Genomic DNA, 19072 nt, shown 5'->3' with positions numbered 1-19072 from the left:
CATGTTAGTCAGAGGAGCAGAGGGACAGGCAAGCATCCAAAATGAACATTCAAAATGAGCATCCAAAATGAGCATCCAACATGAGCTTCCAAAAGGAGCTTCCAAAAGGAGCTTCCAAAAGGAGCTTCCAAAACGAGCATACAAAATGAGCTCCCAAAATGAGCTTCGAGAATGTGTTTCCAAAATGAGCTAAGGGATTTTCAGTGGAAAAAACTCCTCTTCAATCCTTCAGATTCTTATAGTAATCTGCATGGAAGTCGATTTGGATAAAAATTTACTAGTACTGCCCCTAAAATGGAATTTTTACATAAATCAATAATTGATGCATGTTTGATGCTATTCAAACTGGAGTAAAATTTGCAAAAAATATTGTCATGACTTTAAAATTCAGTAATGGATTTTAAAGCATTAAATATTTTAAATTGGATTGGAAATCTCTAAAAGATAATGAAGACGAGTTATTTAACTTTTTGAGAGTTCATAACGTGCATATTGTCGTTAAAACTGAAACGTTCCTTAAACCTGACCGCAAATTATTTCATTTTTAGTAATGATGTTGTCATAATTGTTTATAGACGAATCAAACATAAAATTATTTCTTCATTTGACACCAATGTTTTTGAAACTTTGGAAGTTTCTGTTGAAACAAAATTTGGACAACTTGGCCATTCCAATGCGTAGGCCAGCAAAAGAATTTGCTCAAAGGTGACCTTCAGAAACTTACCCGTCATAGGTATAAATTCTTCATTATTGGTGATTTTTATGCAAAACACCGCTCATGGAATAGTGCTCAAAGCAATTCCAATGGTAATATTCTGATTGATGATTGTTCTGCAGGTTATTACACTATACAATATCCAAACAGCCCAACATGCTTTTCTTCTGCAAAAAATCCCCCAACTATTGATTTGGTCTTAACTGATTCATGTAGCCAATTGGTTACCCATGCAGACTTCGGTTCTGATCACCTTACAATAACTTTTGAAATATCCCAAGAAATAATTTCTAATCCCAACAGCTCTACTTTCAATTACCATAGAGCTGATTGGGAGCAATATCGAACATTTATGGAATATAGCTTCGATCCAAACATTCCTTTGCAAACGATCTTCAGCTCTTGATCCGTCTTAAAAATGTCCGTAGGAGACAATATCAAAAAACACGCGATCCTGCCATAAAAGTTATCTGGCGGGATTTGCAAAAACAAAATAAAAAGCGATTCTCTGCCCTTCGGAACAAAACTTTGAAAATAATGTTTCAAATTAGACCCGAGTTCCAAACCCTTTTGAAAACTCACAAAAATTTTGAAAAAACCTCAAAAGCCTATTCCAGTGCTTAAAGAAGGTGGTAAAATTTTGATCACAAATTTGGAAAAAGCTCAGAAACTTGCTAAGCAATTCGAGAGTTCCCATAATTTCAGTTTGGGTCTTAGTAGTCCTATTGAGAATCGGGTTGCTCGGGATTTTCTGAATATTTTCTCTTGGGAAAATATTTTTGATGATTCCTCGGGGACTGATTTGGACGAATTAAGGTCTATAACTAAAAAGTTTCATAATATGAAAGCTCCAGGTGATGATGGAATTTTCTATATCCTCATCAAAAAACTCCCAGAGAGTACCTTGTCTTTCTTGGTAAAATTATTTAATAGATGTTTCCATTTGGCATACTTTTCTGATAAATGGAAAAATGCAAAAGTTGTTCCAATTTTGAAACCGGTTAAATATCCAGCTGAAGCTTCTAGCTACCGTCCTATAAGTTTGCTTTCTTCAATAAGTAAACGTTTTGAAAAGATAATTTTAAATAGAATGATGCTTCACATCAATACGAACTCAATTTTTGCAGATGAGCAGTTTGGATTTTGCCATGGGCATTCAACTACTCATCAACTCTTAAGAGTCACCAATTTAATTCGTAAGTCCTTTCAATTCATGAAGTTATCAGGTTTTTTGATGACCACCGATGTGTAGATTTTCGTTAGTGCAATAATAGAGAAAGATTTTTTTTTAAATCTTTATAATAGAAATTTTTAGCCGAAGGCTAGTTCATCTCTTAAATAGGGCAAGATCATGGTGCCTAGAAATTGAAAATTAAGAATATTTAATAACTTTTTCTTTGAAAAAGAACAATAAATGTTCAAAATGTGACCTAAAATAGGCAATTAATTAACGAATTATAATTTTACAGCTGATGTGGTATTAGTTTTGAATGAGTCATTTGTTTGATACGCCGAAGTGAGAGGCTAGGCTGACATTACATCCCGTAACCCTATAGGGGAAATGCTCCTATAGTTGCGGTACGTTAGATGCGTTCGGTTCCTATTGTTGTGTATTGAGTCTCCATGCACAACTATAGGAACCTAACGCTTCTTACGTACTGCAACTATAGGAGCGTTTCCCCTACTAAATCAAACTGTAATTGAATAATACCAGAACATTATGTTTAAACAGTATGATGCTTTCACATCATCATGTTGCAAACTGTAATTATAAATACCTATCTGAGGAAATTGACATTAATGCTAAATATGTATAAAAACGATGCCTTCGACTCACCTGCCGTTCGGTGGCCGACACATTCTCGGCACTGCGCGCCTTCCGGCACAGGACCGACTGCGAGCCGTACCGCCGGATGAATTCGATCGAGTCGAATCCTCTGCCCTCGGACGAGACGAATATCGCCGAGTTGATTCGGGCTCTTGTGCATCGTTCCGAAATGACTGAAGAAGGTTCCTCCGGCCACGGATGAAAAGGCTGCTGCTGTGTGGTGTGAGTGCGCGCCGGATATGGGATAGCCGACATTTACAGGTACGCGCGCGGAGTCGGGAGAAGAGGAGGGAAAAAGAAAACCAGACAGTTTGATTAGGCCTCATCGTCTTACCTACTGAAATGGGGTTGGTGGCATGGCAAATATATATACATATAAAAATATTAATTTGAAGGAAGCGAAACGGAACGAACTTAATTGGAAAACCAGAATAGGCGGAATTATTAATTAGGGAAGCCGAGCGTATTGCTGCGTTTCTTTTTTAACAGAATAGGATAATAAAAAAGCTATCATACAATAGATGGAAGCTATAGAAATAGTAGAGCACTTGTAAAGAGATAGAGAGTAAATATTTAAGATTAAGCAATAGCACACAGTTTCTGTAGATTGTATAAGTGTATGTTATAAAGACTAACAGTCCGACTGGGAATGGAAGAAATTTGCTAGCGGGGAAATACTGTGGATATTGAACCGAAGTGATTCTTGTGGCAAAGGAAAATTCATCGCTCGATTATAGTGGGTGTGGACGGAGTAAAAAATGAATGGGAAACTTTTTATGTGTGACGTGCTGATAGCTGTTTGGTTTGGTAGCGAATGCGGCGGGTGGTTGAGAGTTGTGAAGAAATAGTCATAACGAAAGAGAACAAAATATCATCGCGAAGAACGTGTTTAAGAAATATGATAAAACTTTCTCGTCTTGACTATGGTTAGTAGTTGTGGCGGTGCAGTTATTCATGGTGTCCTCAAGTTAAGCGTGTCAGGATGGAGTTAAGGAGCAGTTTATTTGAGTGCTTTTATCGTTGGGATCAGTGCTGTGGGGAGTCCTCGGTAAAACTTATCATTTAAGTGTCTTTATTGTAGCGATAAAGATCGTTGGGATAAAGTCTTCTCGCAACGGCACAAGAGCTGTACTTCATATAAAGTAGCATCCAAAATAGCCGGAATGTTAACATGAAATTGAAATATGTTTATTTCTTTTACGCTTTTGCGATATTTTTGCGATCCACAATTGGGTCCAACTAAATTCAATAAATAGTCAGACACCACTTCAAGTGATGTGCCCAAACTTTCTTGCATCTGGTATGTATATTAGGGTGCTTCATTTTGGGAAAAAAATGTTTCCAACCTACAATTCACATTTACCTTAACATTTGAACCTGGACAATAAGTGGTAGATAATGATTGATGAACACACTTAGTTTTTTCTACCGAGCTCGGCTGTGCAAATCTCAGCAAAATAAGTTTCACTGAGATCTCAGCAAAAGTGACATTTCATTGCTGAGTCTCGGATAATGCTTAGCTGAATCTCAGCAAACAAATGAAATGTTTGCTGAGATCTCAGTAAAGCTTTTTCTGCCGAGATTTGCACAGCCGAGTTCGGTAGAAAAAACTAAGTGTGAACATATGTTTTTAAGCATATTATACCCAAACTAACCATTGGAAATTAAGATCAGAACAATGTATTCTTTAATTGCATCGATATTTTCCCAGATTCTCCTGAATAAACTCTCCTGATATTTTAAATCTCGTAATGTATTACCAGTTTACGGCTGATAATTGGCCTTCATCTTTTATTATTGTTTTAGCTACAGGCAACCGTCTCATAAAAAGGTTGATCCCCATTCAGTTTAGAAATGTTGCACGATAATGATGCTTGTTGAAGTTTCAAAATTTATCGAAGGGCATACCTTTACTTTGATATCTTTGCATTAAGCCTTTTATGCTCCCTTGCAAATATGGGGGGAGAGCATTTCTAGCTCAAATCGTTAAAAAAAATGTCAATTTTGTCTCGACCCCTTCTGATTTGAATGAAACATTGCTCACGTGTTCGCTGCTACTAATGGTTGCATTTTTCATTTAAATATGATTTTTTCCTCCAGAGTAACTTTTGAAAAGGGCGTATAAAAAAATGGATTATTTTTTTTTCTCCAAAAAATCATAACTTGAAAACTATTGATCTGATCAAAACGGCATATGAGAAGAAGTTTTAGGTAATTAAATTATCTTTGCGGAAAAAATACACTGAAAGAAAAAACTTCGTAAATTAGTATTTAAAAAACGTAAAACGATGATTATCTCAAAACACCCCCCCTTCGATCTTTATAATTTTTTTTTTCAAGAAAATTGATGGATTACCCTTAAATTTCGTGAAAAGTGTATGCTGGTAACTTTCTTAAAAAGAAAGCTATAATTTTTAAAATTTTTGTTGATTTTTACAAGTTGATGAAAATGCATATTTTTTTATAAAATAATAATTTATTTGGATTCTACGCATAATTTTCGATAACTTTGCATATTAAAACTTTTTTCCTAAGTCCAGCCGTTCTCAAGTTAATGCGAATTAAAAAAATATAATTATAACAATTTTCAACATATTAGGCCATTTTCAAATGTTCGTCGAGATGTCCAGCAACGAGATTTTATTTCATGATTGTATATTGAAAACCAAACAATTCATTCTCAGATATGGTAGCTGTCAGACTTACCCGTTTCTATCTAGAGGCAGTGGAAGAGAAGCACGTTGATGTGGTCAAATGAAAGATTTGTTGAGATAAGAAACAGTATATAGGGTAAATTATGGCTTCGGCACCCATTGACTGTTTTCGGCAACCAAAATTGAAACGTTAATTTCACTGTATTTTCCCATCAAAACTCTTCGCTGAATGTATTTAGACGATTCCTTACCTTTTCAGCTTCAATCTGATTACATTTTTACGACTGTGCAATCCTGTTATGCCATATTTTTCTTTAAATTAAATATACACACTACAAAATACGGCTGATTTCGAGTTGCCGATAATACAACAGCTGGTTAACACGCAGTTCAAATAGAAAGGGTGCCAAAGAAAAAGAGACTGCCGACAATAGTCACACTCACCTGAGAAGTTTGGAGCGTTGTAAAAACATGTTCAACCCGTTTTGATCAATTCTGTCGATTGGAATTGGTAGAACAGCAAGCAGCAGATAAATGTCAACAAACAAACCTGTCATGTATGTGTGTGACGCTGAGAAATCGCTAATAGAAGTTCGGACGCTGCTTAGACTGACGAGAATACGTAAATTCCCCTATTTATTATTTTATTTTACAAATCATATTATTTGAATACATTGAATAATTTGGGTGTATCGTTTGAATTAGAGAATATTTTTACTGCAATTTGGTTGTTTGAAACTGGAATATAGCAATGATATTTTCGAGTTCCAGGAATTGGTTTCACTTTCTTAAAAATTGGATCAAATTCCGTGTCAGCCTTTTTGTATTCTTCCGTAGAAACATAACAAAATTACATTTTTGTTTGAAGATCTTCTTTACGACTATTTGCCCAGTCGTACAGTTGTTTAGGGTTCGTTATAGGGTGCTCGTGTTGCTTAGCTAAACTTGCTCTGGTTGCCATTATCTTAAGGGTACCGCCAATCGCATCACAAGGACCTTTGCCGTGTGAAGTGCCATTCCATTTCTACATTATGCTTATCTTTAAATCCACAAAGGCTAGCAAATTTTTTTATGTTTTTGTATTGTGATGCTGCTCTATCTAACATAAAAATACACTTTTGGACTGTTATTTGCGACTTTAAAAATTCTAATAATTTTGAGATAAACAACTGAACTGCTACTGTGTCATGCTTTGAAATTGATTTAGGTAGAGGTTTACAACACTTGAAATTGTTATCCATCGTAAAAAACTACTTGCTTTTTAACTTGAAACGCTAAGAGAGATGAACTGAATGGAACAGGTGAAGAACTTGACTTAAATGATCTTTATTTCTTGTATTGTGTGGTTTACATGTATACCTTATCAAGTGACACAGATGCGTCTTTTCAGCTTTAGTTCCTTTTCAATTAAAATTATTATTAATTACAGTTCCTAGTCCTATCACGCCTGTTTTAAGAATGACCACCTTGGTGGGATTGGTTTGTTTAAAATTTGAAAAAAGGAGACTACTTATAACTACTATTTACAACTACAACTAACCTACAACTACTATATACATGTTCTGATAAAATACATTTTTGTGCAAATTTAGTCTTAATTTCGTTAATTCGGGAATCTATTTTGGCAATGCCTGCCTCTTCATGTAAATTTGTTATTCTAGTGTTGAAAGGACGATCAAGAACCATCCTCAGCACTCTATTCTGAGTGATTTGGATTTTGTTCCTGTGAGTCTGTGCACATGATTCCCACAGGGGAGCTGCATAGAGGATCGCAGGCGCTATGATTTGTTTGTAGACAGCCAGTTTGTTCACCCTTGAGAGGCGGGATCTGCGGCAAATCAGCGGATACAGAACAGGTGAAGAACGTCCCAATATATATATATATATATATGTAGCAGAATAATTACAATGTTGACATTATACCTATCTTCATTAGGTACAATTGATTATAGCAAACTTTTTTAAGTGTGAGTGTAAGAAGCCTCCACGGGGTGCCTTTTTATGTAGTTGTGATATCGCGGGATGAGCTCTTAAGGCACAATATGGTATACGTCAGAGAAGTACCTAGAGAATTTATCTCAATTACAGGTTTAATAACATATTTGTTTACCTGTTTATGTTTTGAGCCTCTGTTATGACATACACAATTCTATCTAGGTATACAACTAATAGAGGACAGAAAAAAGGCACATGAGTGGGTTTGTTGATTATTTGGGTATATTTGAGAGTATTTACTTATAAACTTGTTTCTTTTCCGCTGCGTCTAAATAGAAACGGGTAAGTCTGACAGCTACCATATTTGAGAATGAATTGTTTGTTTTTTTAATATATATTCATGGAAAAACATCTCGTTGCTGGGACATCACGACTAACATTTGAAAATGGCCCAAAATGTAGAAAATTATTATAATTATTTTTTTAAATTGCATTAACTTGAGAACCGCTGGACTTAGGAAAAAAGTTTTTATATGCAAAGTTTTTGAAAATTATGCGTAGAATCCTATTTTACTAAAAAATATGCAATTTCACCAACTTGTAAAAACCAACATAAATTTCAAAAATTATAGATTTTTTTTTAAGAAGGTTACCAGCATACACTCTTCACCAAATATTAGGGCATTTTTTCAGTTTTCTTGAAAAAAAAATTATAAAGATCGAAGGGGGGGTGTTTTGAGATAATCATCGTTTTACGTTTTTTAAATACTAATTTACTAAGTTTTTCTTTCAGTGTTTTTTTTCCGCAAAGATAATTTAACTACCTAAAACTTCTTCTGATATGTCATTTTAATCATATCAATAGTTTTCAAGTTATGATTTTTTTGAAAAAAAAATAATCCATTTTTTTATACGCCCTTTTCAAAAGTTACTCTGGAGGAAAAAATCATATTTAAATGAAAAATGCAACCATTAGTAGCAGCGAACACGTAAGAAATGTTTCATCCAAATCGGAAACACTCATGACCAACCGGTTTGCGTTTTGGGCTGGAAATGCTCGGGAGGATTTAAAATATTATTATTTCAAAAAAATAAGAATTTAAGTTTTAAATGAAAAACTATTGAAGGTCTTCATAAAATAATCTGGTAATACAACAGCGATTCACCTTAATATCCCTGTACCCTACTAAAAGTTTAGGGGCCTCAATACTGTATGAATGTAATCTCCATTTAAGCAGTACTTTTGAAAAAAAAAAGTAAACGGTTGTGTCCAACGCACGACGTAGGACTACGAGATTTGTTTTGCTGTTCCATTCAATAATATATTAATAACAAAATAAAAGGTTTAGAAATTTAACTTCAAAATAAACAATTCATTATTACAAATTTTTAGAATTGGGCAGTAATTGAATAAATTCTGAACTCAAGATAAAATATTTTAAATAAGAAAATCAGTTCATAATTAGGATCCAAAGATGTTTATCCATTTTTCGGAAAAGTACTCCTGAAATCAAAGTGCACCTGACATAACAAATCGTTATTTACAAGTGGTTTTCAACTGAAACTGTTTTAAGATAACCTAAATTAGTTGTATCGTTACCTGTGCTCAGTTAACAATCTATAAAATAGCAAACGTTGTCATTGACTAAATGGAATGTCAATTTGATTGTTCTACTGTAGCACTGTAGCACAACAAACCAATTTCAGAGTGTAAGGACTGTTCATTAAAGAAAGTGGACACCTGTTTATCAATGGATTAGGGTTAAAACGTAACGAAAAATTGTGAATTTTCGCTCAGGGTGTAAAAACATTGTTTACTTTGGCAACACCTGCAAAATAATAAAAGTGAGAAATTTCGAACGATGGGTCGGATCCTAGGCGGGTAACAGGTGAGCAGGAGCTCACGGTCTCCCAGTGTTGGTGAGTTCTTTGCCGTTAATGTTCAAGAAAAGTTCACTATTTTGCCATACAGAAATTAGAAACAAAACATTTTATGGGCGAATTTGGACGGTTTTTGACCTGTTTCATATGACCAGAAGGTGAACGCTGGTCACAAATGGCGTGCCAAACTGGTTTCCTACTCAATTAATCAACCTTTGATGTGAATTTCCCTTATAAACACGAGGAGCATTTCTTATAACAAAACTTGCGATAGCAAAATAGGCATGGTTCATTTTAGTAAACAAACTAACACTTCTTCCTTGTGTGTCACCTTTGTATTAGGCGCCTAGCGTCAGATCAGCTTATCAACTCGCAGATTAGTTCTGCACAAATGGTCTTCCGAAAAGTTGTCGGTTCGAGAATTGGCAAAAAGCGTGTAGTGCAGTAAATCTACAGTGTTCAAGATTGTTAAGAAGTTTGGAGAACGTGTTTTCTTGAAGATTTACAGAAATCTGGACGCAAAAACAGAAAAAGGAGATGGCAGCAGTATGCCTTTTGAAATCGCATAAACCGTGTTCCGTTCGTGAAATTGCCAAACAATTGGACATTAGCGTCAGAACTGTGCAGAATATCAGAAAACGTAACAATATCAGAACCCACAAGAAGCAAAAAGCACCAAAAGGACGGATTCACAGAAAGCTACTTCTAAAATAAGTCACGGAACTTGTATGACGTTCTCCTTCAAAAGCCAAACCGGTGCACGACGAGACGTACGTCAAATTGGATACCCGTACGCAATTTTTCTACGCTGAGCGTGCGTGATGATGTGCGATATATACAAACCGAAAATTTTTGAAAAAAGGTTTTGGTGTGGCAAGCCATTTACTCCTGGGGCTTGAATAGTTCTTCATATTTCCTAACGAGCACAATTAATGGTGAAACTTACAGAAAAGAATGCATAAAAAACCGGCTTCTATCCATCTACCGAAAGCATACGGATCCTCCATTTTTTTGGCCGGATCTGCTATGCTTCTGCTACGTTGGAGATGCTCAAGATGTCTTCTTTCATTTATGAACAGACCTTAGTCGTGCGTTTACGGCTGTCGAAAAGTTTTTCGAGTTCAATACTCAAACCAACTGAACGTTTTGCAAATCAGATTAGGTCTGTGTTAAATTGGCTTTAATTTTATTCATGTAGACTAAATTGTCAGATGAATTATTTTAAATCCAAACACAAATATACAGATACACAAATATTAAACTCCCAATATGGACAATAAGGACCCATATAAGGACTGTCGTGGAAATAATTTGTTAGCCAATTTTTATTTCCAAACCCATAACAAATATTTTAAAATGAAAAAAAGAGTCTTTATTTAGTCATGCCCTTCTTAAGAAGTTAAGGTCACAAAAACAAATTAAAAACTATTCTTTTAGATAATTTTATGATCTTTGATGTTGACTTAACAGGTTTTTCACACTGTTTGTACAAATCGAACAATATTTTTTAAAAGATGTTTCATTAGTAGCTTTAGCATCCATGTGAATGGCTGTAGAAAACATATCAATTTTATTTTTTTAGCCTTCTTTGATATCAGTTTTGTTCGTCATTGAATGCCGATTTCTATTTCTGAATAGCAATTGTTTAGAACAGTTTAGTTTGGAATTTTATTATGCTGGGTCTCAGTAAAAAACTTTCCGGCTGAGATTCATTGGTGAAGCTAGAAAATTTATCTGGAGGGGCTGCTGCATTTTTTTTTCTTGCAAAACTACGGTTAAATAAAATCTCACTCAAATTGCGTCACGGCTACTTATTTTTGGGTACATTTTTTCTGTGATCAACAATATTACATTGAGGTTTCCTATTATTTTAATGGTGAAACAATAAATTTGATTTAATTTATTCCATAACAACGATTGGGACCTCGATTGGGAGAGCCTTAAGTGCTTACTGATTTTGAACAAGCAATAATTGTTTGTTCATGGTTCAAACTTAAGAAAATTCTCAGAGTTTGGTAGTTTCATGATTTCTGTAACTAGCTTTTATTTTTATTTTGAATATTTCACCATCAATCAAATCTCAGGCATAGGAACCAACATTAAATTCTTGGAGTTTGAATTTAATCATTTTATAAAATTCTGACTATTTTAAGGTATAGTGCACAAATTTCATACATTTAGGACATAGGCAAATGTTGAAGATACGATTTTTTTTATATATCATTATTAAGGAGACTTACAGCGCCAGCGTTCGTTTCGGCAGATGCACATTTCTTAACATTGTGAATGTTGAAATAAAAGTAGTTTTAAGATCTCAAACCAATATGTTTTCAAGATTTTGTAACTAATAAATACTGATATCTCTGATACATATACAAATGTAAATAAAAGTCAACGAAATTAGATCAATTTTCCTGAATATAAGACTAAGAAAAAATTGGACGATCCTTCCTAGACAGTCATTTCATAAAAAATTTGGTACATGAATATTAAAAACAAATAAGAATTTTAATAATTAGAATATGTTTGACCTAGTCAAAAGTAAAAAAAAAAAAATCCACAAAATAAATGTGCCTGAATAAAAATTTCAACGAAATTTTGTTCAAAATAAATTTTACGGATTTAAAAAAGGTTTTGATATCATAGGCTTAGACAAGCTTTGAACCTCATGGTCTTCAAAATTCGTAATTCAAGATCTTGGGAAACCTATATTCTGAGACTAACAGCATTTCTCGAGAGAAAAATTCTTCGAGATAAGAAAGTAAGAAAAAACAAGATTTAAAAATTTCGAAAAATCTTGACATGTAGCTAAAATTATGAAGAATCAGGTTATAATTTAATTTCATCAGGTTTTTAAGATACCGGATTTTGAATTTCATGATATTTGAAGAGAAAAGAAAGTAATAAAGCATTTAATATGGTATAAATTTAGGTATAAATCAAGACTTAACTATAATTCTAATCGAAAGGAATGAACTCGGAACTTGAATGATTGTGTCCCTGTTGTAACTAGATAGTAATTTAACTTATTTTTAAAATAGAAAATTAATCATAGAAAATCATAGCAAATTAATATCACATTATGCAATCATATCTCATCAAACTATTGGTATGAAGTTTAAATTAATCAATTTAATGAAAATTAGCTCTTGCATGCATTATAATAAAATATCATAACAATAGCAAAATCATGCTTTGATAGCAAAATAAGCTGTTAACTTGTTATAGCACACAACTTCCCAATAACATTGATATTGATATTGATACTAAAATTTGCTATTATTTTGCTCTAGTTTTGCTATTCCCCTCTACTTGGGTAGTGATAGAGAAGCTTATTCTACGTTACATTTATGCCTCTCACACACGTTTTGCTAAAAACGGAGAAAGCACTGTGACGCATTTCGCGCCAAATCGAATCGAAGCTGGCAGCACCCTCTCAGATTTCAATAAAATTTTCTGGATGTGTAGACTTTGACTAAATAAGCACTTTTGTATACTCAGTTTTTCCAAAATTTATCTAGACTAACATTTGAGAAGGGCCAAACTTTTTCTGTCGATTTTTTTTAAAAAAATATTATGGAAAATTGACAACTCCAACACAAATATATTGTATGGATGACTTTTAAGAAAATAACCAAATTATCGAAAAAAAAATACTGGAAAAAATTTCATTTTAAACCTACACTGAAAAAAATCGATTTTTAAAATTTAAAGTCGATTTAAAAAAATGGCCATGTTTGATTTGGTTGAAACTTTGCCTCAAGATAGGTAATTACGTTTACTACCATCCGTCCATGCATCGCGAGATAGGCACTTTTAAGGAAAAAATTTTTTTCTTACAAAAACTTTTTCATGTCTGAACTGATTTTTTTTTGATTTGCCATTTTCACACAAAACTAAACCAGTGAAGCTCAAAATCATTTCAGAATTCAATGTTGCGATTCAATTTTTTCTAATCAGCACTTAAGTTCACTTTGATTAATCGAGAATTTCATATGAAAAGGGCTCATGATGCATTTCTCGCCGAATCGTATTTGGAATCGGCAGCACCCTCTCAGAGTTCAATAAAACTATTTGAACATGTAGACCTTGTCAAAAAAAAATATCATTCCCTTATTCTGTTGTCTATTACTGATGCAAAATTTGATAATATGTAAGAGAAAAAAGACAAGATTTTTCGTATATCATTTATTTATATATTTTCAATGTTTTAAACCTATTTTCATACATGCTATTTTTTCCTTTTTCCAATCAAGCTAAATATTTTTGGTTCATCTTCTGAATTAGAATACCTTTTTACCGCTTAATTGATCATTGATAATTGATAATGATGAACAGTTTAAGAATTATGTCACAATATGCAATAATAGAAAAAATGCTTTGTAATATTTCTACTACAACAACTGATTGCTTTTTCCGTGCTTGCGAAAAGTGTGCTTCCAATGAACATATTGAAGAGGAACTTACTTTGCTATTAGAATCAAATGACAAACAAGATGTTGTGTTTCAACAGTGGCTGAATACTGATCGTTGTAATTTGGAAACGATTATCAAGCCTGTTGATGAATTTGTTCCGTATCTCATTGATAAAATTAACAAACTTAACTCATGACTTTATTTAACAAACAACAGTCATCTTTTCTAAGAAATAAAAAAGAATCATTAGAAGAAAGCGAAATTCTAGCAATTTGTGACTTTTCTGAAAGTTATTCATTCATTATCCAAAACGCTGCTCAAGGATATCACTGAATTATTCCAGTGATATCCTTGAGCAGCGCTTTGTATAAGCAACAATACATCCATTTGAAGTTTATTATAAGAAAGATAATAAACTTGAAAATGTTAGCTTCATTATCATATCAGAAGTCATGACTCACGATACAGTTGCAGTTCAGTTGTTCATCTCAAAAATGATGGATTTTATTAAACAATCGATTGATTTTTCTAAAATTACTTTTATGTCAGATGGGTCAGCATCACAATACAAAAATAAAAAAACACTTTGCTAGTCTGTGTAGATTTCAGTCAAAGCATGGATTAGAAGCAGAATGGCATTTTTTTTGCAAGCTCTCATGGAAAAGGTCCATGTGATGCCATTTGTGGCACTCTCAAGCGAATGGCAAAGAGAGCTAGTCTTGCTCGAGATTATGGAAACACCATAACAACTCCACGAGAATTATATAACTGGGCAGTTGAACAAACAGATAAAAATATCACAAAACTACGTTTCGAGTACATATCCACTGAACAGTACATCGAAATGTCAGAAGAACTCGAAGAACTATATAACAGCACAAAGACAATATCTGGCACACAGAAATTCCACAGTTTTGTGCCTATAACTGGTGACAAAGTAGCGGCAAAAAGGTATTCTAATTCAGAAGATGAACCAAAAATATTTAACTTGATTGGAAAAAGGAAAAAATAGCATGTATGAAAATAGGTTTAAAACATTGAAAATATATAAATAAATGATATATGAAAAATCTTGTCTTTTTTCTCTCACATATTATCAAATTTTGCATCAGTAATAGACAACAGAATAAGGGAATGATATTTTTTTTGACAAGGTCTACATGTCCAAATAGTTTTATTGAACTCTGAGAGGGTGCAGCCAATTCCAAATACGATTTGGCGAGAAATGCATCATGAGCCCTTTTCATATGAAATTCTCGATTAATCAAAGTTAACTTAAGTGCTGATTAGACAAAATTGAATCGCAAATTGAGCTTCATTGGATTCTGAGATGATTTATAGCTTCACTGATTTAGTTTTGTGTAAAAATGGCAAATCAAAAAAAAAAATCAGTTCAGACATGAAAAAGTTTTTGTAAGAAAAACTTTTTTTCCTTAATAGTGTCCATCTCGCGATGTATGGACGGATGGTAGTAAACATAATTACCTATCTTGAGGCAAAGTTTTATCCAAATCAAACATGGACATTTTTTTTTTAAATCGACTTTAAATTTTAAAAATCGATTTTTTTCAGTGTAGGTTTAAAATGAAATTTTTTCCAGTATTTTTTTTTCGATAATTTGGTTAATTTCTTAAAAGTCATGCATACAATATATTTTTGTTGGAGTTGTCATTTTTCCATAATATTTTTTTGAAAAAAAATCGGCAGAAAAAGTTTGGCCCTTCTCAAATGTTAGTCTAGATAAATTTTGGAAAAACTAAGTATGCAAAGTGGCATATTTAGTCAAGGTCCACACATTAAGAAAGTTTCATTGAAATCTAAGTGGGTGCTGCCAGCTCCGAATACGATTTGGCGCGAAATGCGTCCTGTGCGATTTATTTATACAAAAAAATAAATTTGTTTCGTTAATTTCGTAATTAAAAGCTCCCCCCAGGGGATCACGGTGTTTATTTTTAGCAACGCTTGAAGCACTTTCATTGAATCAAATTTAATTCAAAGCGACACAGAGGCTTATTTTTGCCATGCCCATGGAAAGCTCATGTCCATTTTTATTTAGCTAAAAGCGTTAACCCTTTACACCAGAAACATCAAATCGAATCACTGAATCATGGAAAGAGAAAGAGCAGCGTTTCTCAACTTATGGGTCGCGACTCATTGGTGGATCGTGACCTGCCCGGATTTTTATAATTAAATGCATTTTGGCATTATACAACCAGTTTGAAAAGTTTGATGTTTTAAGGGCCATTTTATCGTTTAATGGTTATTATCAGAGTTGTTACTTTCAGGCTGTTGATAAGATTTTTCGGCCAATTTGGCGTATTTAAAGCAAGTATAGGCCGTATTTAGGGATTGTGCAGCCATTTTGGTGTTTTGAAGTTTGTAAGGTTATACATATCATTTTTTTCTAGATTATTATGAGGGTGTACAGAACGTTTTTAGAGCCGTGTTTTAAAGTCTTTTTAGATAATTAAAGTTTTTATTTTTTATGATCATTCTGGTGTTGAAAGAAGGCCTCTAGTCGTTTTTTTACAAGTTACGTAGTGGCTAATTAGTTTTAATACTACATTATTATTTTGATACTACTCATGCGTTCGAATAACTCTTTCAGTGTATTCAGACCATTTTCGCACATTTATTTATTAACTCTTGAACTACACTGAAATATTGGTAGTTTATCCACAAGTTGCAAGTAAAAAGCAACTTGGAGAAATTCCTTCACAGAAGGAATCACGTTTTGACGTAAAATCGGTTTCATTTGTCCAATATATGGTACATCGAAACTCTTCCTGGTGTTCAATACTACACCATTTGTATTGGTCGAAGTGTTGACGACGCAGATAAGTCGCAGTTTGAGGACTGGTGAGTGAATTCTGAACTCTTTACTTTAAGATAGGTCTTGTCCATCTCAACAACTTTTATGAAGAAGGGAACCATCCATATGAGCCTGATCTTTACATATCGTTATATAATATGTATTTAAGTTAACGCAACTGGTTTATTTTATTTTTTAGTGAGTAAATCCTGTCTTAACCTAGCCTGAAAGAAAACATGATAATAATAAATGTTTGAAAATAAAATGGCCTTAAGCTTTACACTAGTTTTATTTAATTAACTAACAAAGTGTATTAATAATTAACGGAACAGTCTATAGTCTATTTGAATAACTTTTCCCAAGACGAGAGCTTTCTATCTTGTCAAGATGTTAAAGGGATAACCCCTACCTGCAATGTTAAAAATATCGTTTTTTATTGCATAAATAGAAAGTTTATTTTCAAGATTATTTTCTCAAAATTTCAAGTTGATCCGATAAAAATTGACGAAGTTATGTAACTTTCAAGAGTACCATGTCGAGACCCTTTTCAGGGGAAGTAGCGGGGGACAAAGGAAATATAGCTTAAAACTTTGACCGCGATTATCTCAAAATCTCATTTTCAAAGTAAGTCGGTGTCTGTGATAACTCAAATTCAATTCATTCGATTTGACAAGTTGTTTTTCTATATTGTTTAAAACTGTTTATTGAAGGACTTGATCGTTGGGATTTCATATACTATTAAAATTAAATTTTCAAGAACCGATTGAGAACACCGTTTAACTGTTTTTTTTTTAATTTTTTTTTTTACTTTTAAATGCAGCCATTTTGTCAAAAACATTTTTTTCAATCCATCGGCCACCTGATTGATAAAGCAACCCCTTTGAAATTTTTTGATTTCAGATCATTTCCGCTCGTGCCGGCGTGGCCACCGTGGAACGTCGTCTTAAAAAGGCTTCCTCCTGGGGAATAAACGCCACCAGGTAATATAATGATTTTCGAAAACGAATTTAAGAACAATAGGTTTGACCCCGAACGTAGGTTTGACCGCTTGAGTTACGGCAATCAATTCGAAATTAATGTCATACGAGCACAAGCTGGCGAGTGAAATATGTGCTGACATTTTTTCCACAAAATAGGTCTTGTCCATCTGAACAATTTTGCTAAAAATGGAAACCTTCTATCTAGTCCATCTGAGGACAAACAATTCAAAATGAATGTCACACTAACGCTGCCTGGTGAGTGAATTTTTAACTGAACTCTTTACCTTAGGATAGGTCTTGTTTATCTGAATAACTTTGCCGAAGCTGAAATCTTTACCATAAAATAGATCTTGTTCATCCAAACAACTTTGCCGAAAACGAGAACTTTTTATCTAGTCAAGATGTTAAGTTAGGACACACAATTCAAAAATATTGTCATTCTAACCCCGCCTGGTGAGCGAATTCTAAATTCTTTACTTTAAGATAGGTCTTGTTCATCCCAATAACTTTTATAAAGAAGGGAACCATCCATATGAGCAGGATCCGTATATTGCGTTATATAATATGTATTTAAGATGGCGCAACTTGTTTATTTTATTTTTAGCGCCATCTGCTAAGTAAATCCTGTCCTAGCCATATGATTGAAGATCTTGTATTTTTGAATATCTTAGAAGAAGGAAGCAACAACTCGTAATATAAACATCTCTAATATCAAAATATGCCACTTTATGGGTATATTTTTACAATGACCCCTCCCACCCCGAGAGATCCACCTCTCAAAAAATGTCTGATAATGTAAACTAAAAGTCCACTAAGTTTACTCTGCAAATCATTTGAAATTTCAGAAATCCATTGAAATTTCGTTAAGATACGGAAATTTTAATTTGGAGCCAAATTGACCCCTGGGTACAGGGAACGTAAGTATTTCAATAAAATTTGTCTGTCCAATAAGTATGTTTTCAAAAATTTTGGAGCAGCATTATCTAATGTTACAGAACTGTGGTTCATGGACCCAGTCACGAGAGAATTAGTAAAATCCATCGAAAAAAAAAAAACATTATAGCCTTTCAAAGTGACCTGAGGTCAAATTGACCCCAAGGTATAGGCTTAAGAGCCGTAGATCATCTACATTTAATATTGGTGGGTCGCGAGCTTATAAAATTCTCAAATGTGGGTCGCATGTCGCATTCGAAAAAAGTTTGAAAACCACTGAGCATCATACCAATAGCCTGACAAAGAAAATCGTCCTTGTTCCCTGACATGTGATGTCCATTGTACCGTCCGTTCTATTTATAACCCATCCTTCCTGGAGCTTTTGCACCTCAACCCCACGGCATGAAAGCATCCAGTTTGTTTGGTTTTCACCGAACGGGTCGAATACCTATCTAGGGAACTAGTCATAAAACCACGAACCACGACGACGGCAGAAGTAGTTGGTGGGTTACAGCTGGGACAATATTTGCTTGTTGTGCTTGCATGTATATGATGATGGCATATCGGCTATGCCAATGGACAGGCAGTAGGCCAAAACGCACTCTTAGTGTAAAATGGCGTCGTACGGGTCTGTCTAGCTTTTAGATTATAAATTCATGAATAGTTCAGTACTTAAACTAGCATTTCGGTACGTAAAATCCTAAAATTAGTAATGGGAAAGCAACGAAAACATTTTACCACAAGGATGCATTAAGGACTGATCTCCCCTACTGGCTGGCAAATAGAGATACGATTGATAAAATGCGATAGAGATAGAGAACGAGTGCTGCAACGATTGAACGGTTTGAGGACTCCTGTCAGTGTTCACTAGCGGTGAACAACGGTTGGAAATTTATCGTTTTATTTTACTACGCTTAG

The 19072-nt window shown here is 33.9% G+C and overlaps 1 protein-coding gene across 1 annotated transcript in view; it reads right to left on the bottom strand.

Annotated features, from left to right (window-relative positions):
• LOC135706815 (uncharacterized) overlaps positions 1-19072 on the bottom strand; it is a 277123-nt gene that overhangs the window by 54413 nt on the left and 203638 nt on the right. The window contains 1 exon segment of the mRNA XM_065228484.1: positions 2553-2756. Coding sequence (XP_065084556.1) covers positions 2553-2756 — 204 coding nt within the window.

The sequence above is a fragment of the Ochlerotatus camptorhynchus genome, unplaced genomic scaffold (assembly GCF_037179485.1).
Source record: "Ochlerotatus camptorhynchus isolate MF236.1 unplaced genomic scaffold, CSIRO-AGI_Acam_v1.1 ptg000291l, whole genome shotgun sequence".
Lineage (NCBI taxonomy): Eukaryota > Metazoa > Arthropoda > Insecta > Diptera > Culicidae > Ochlerotatus > Ochlerotatus camptorhynchus.
This window is presented reverse-complemented; position numbering and strand designations above follow the sequence as displayed.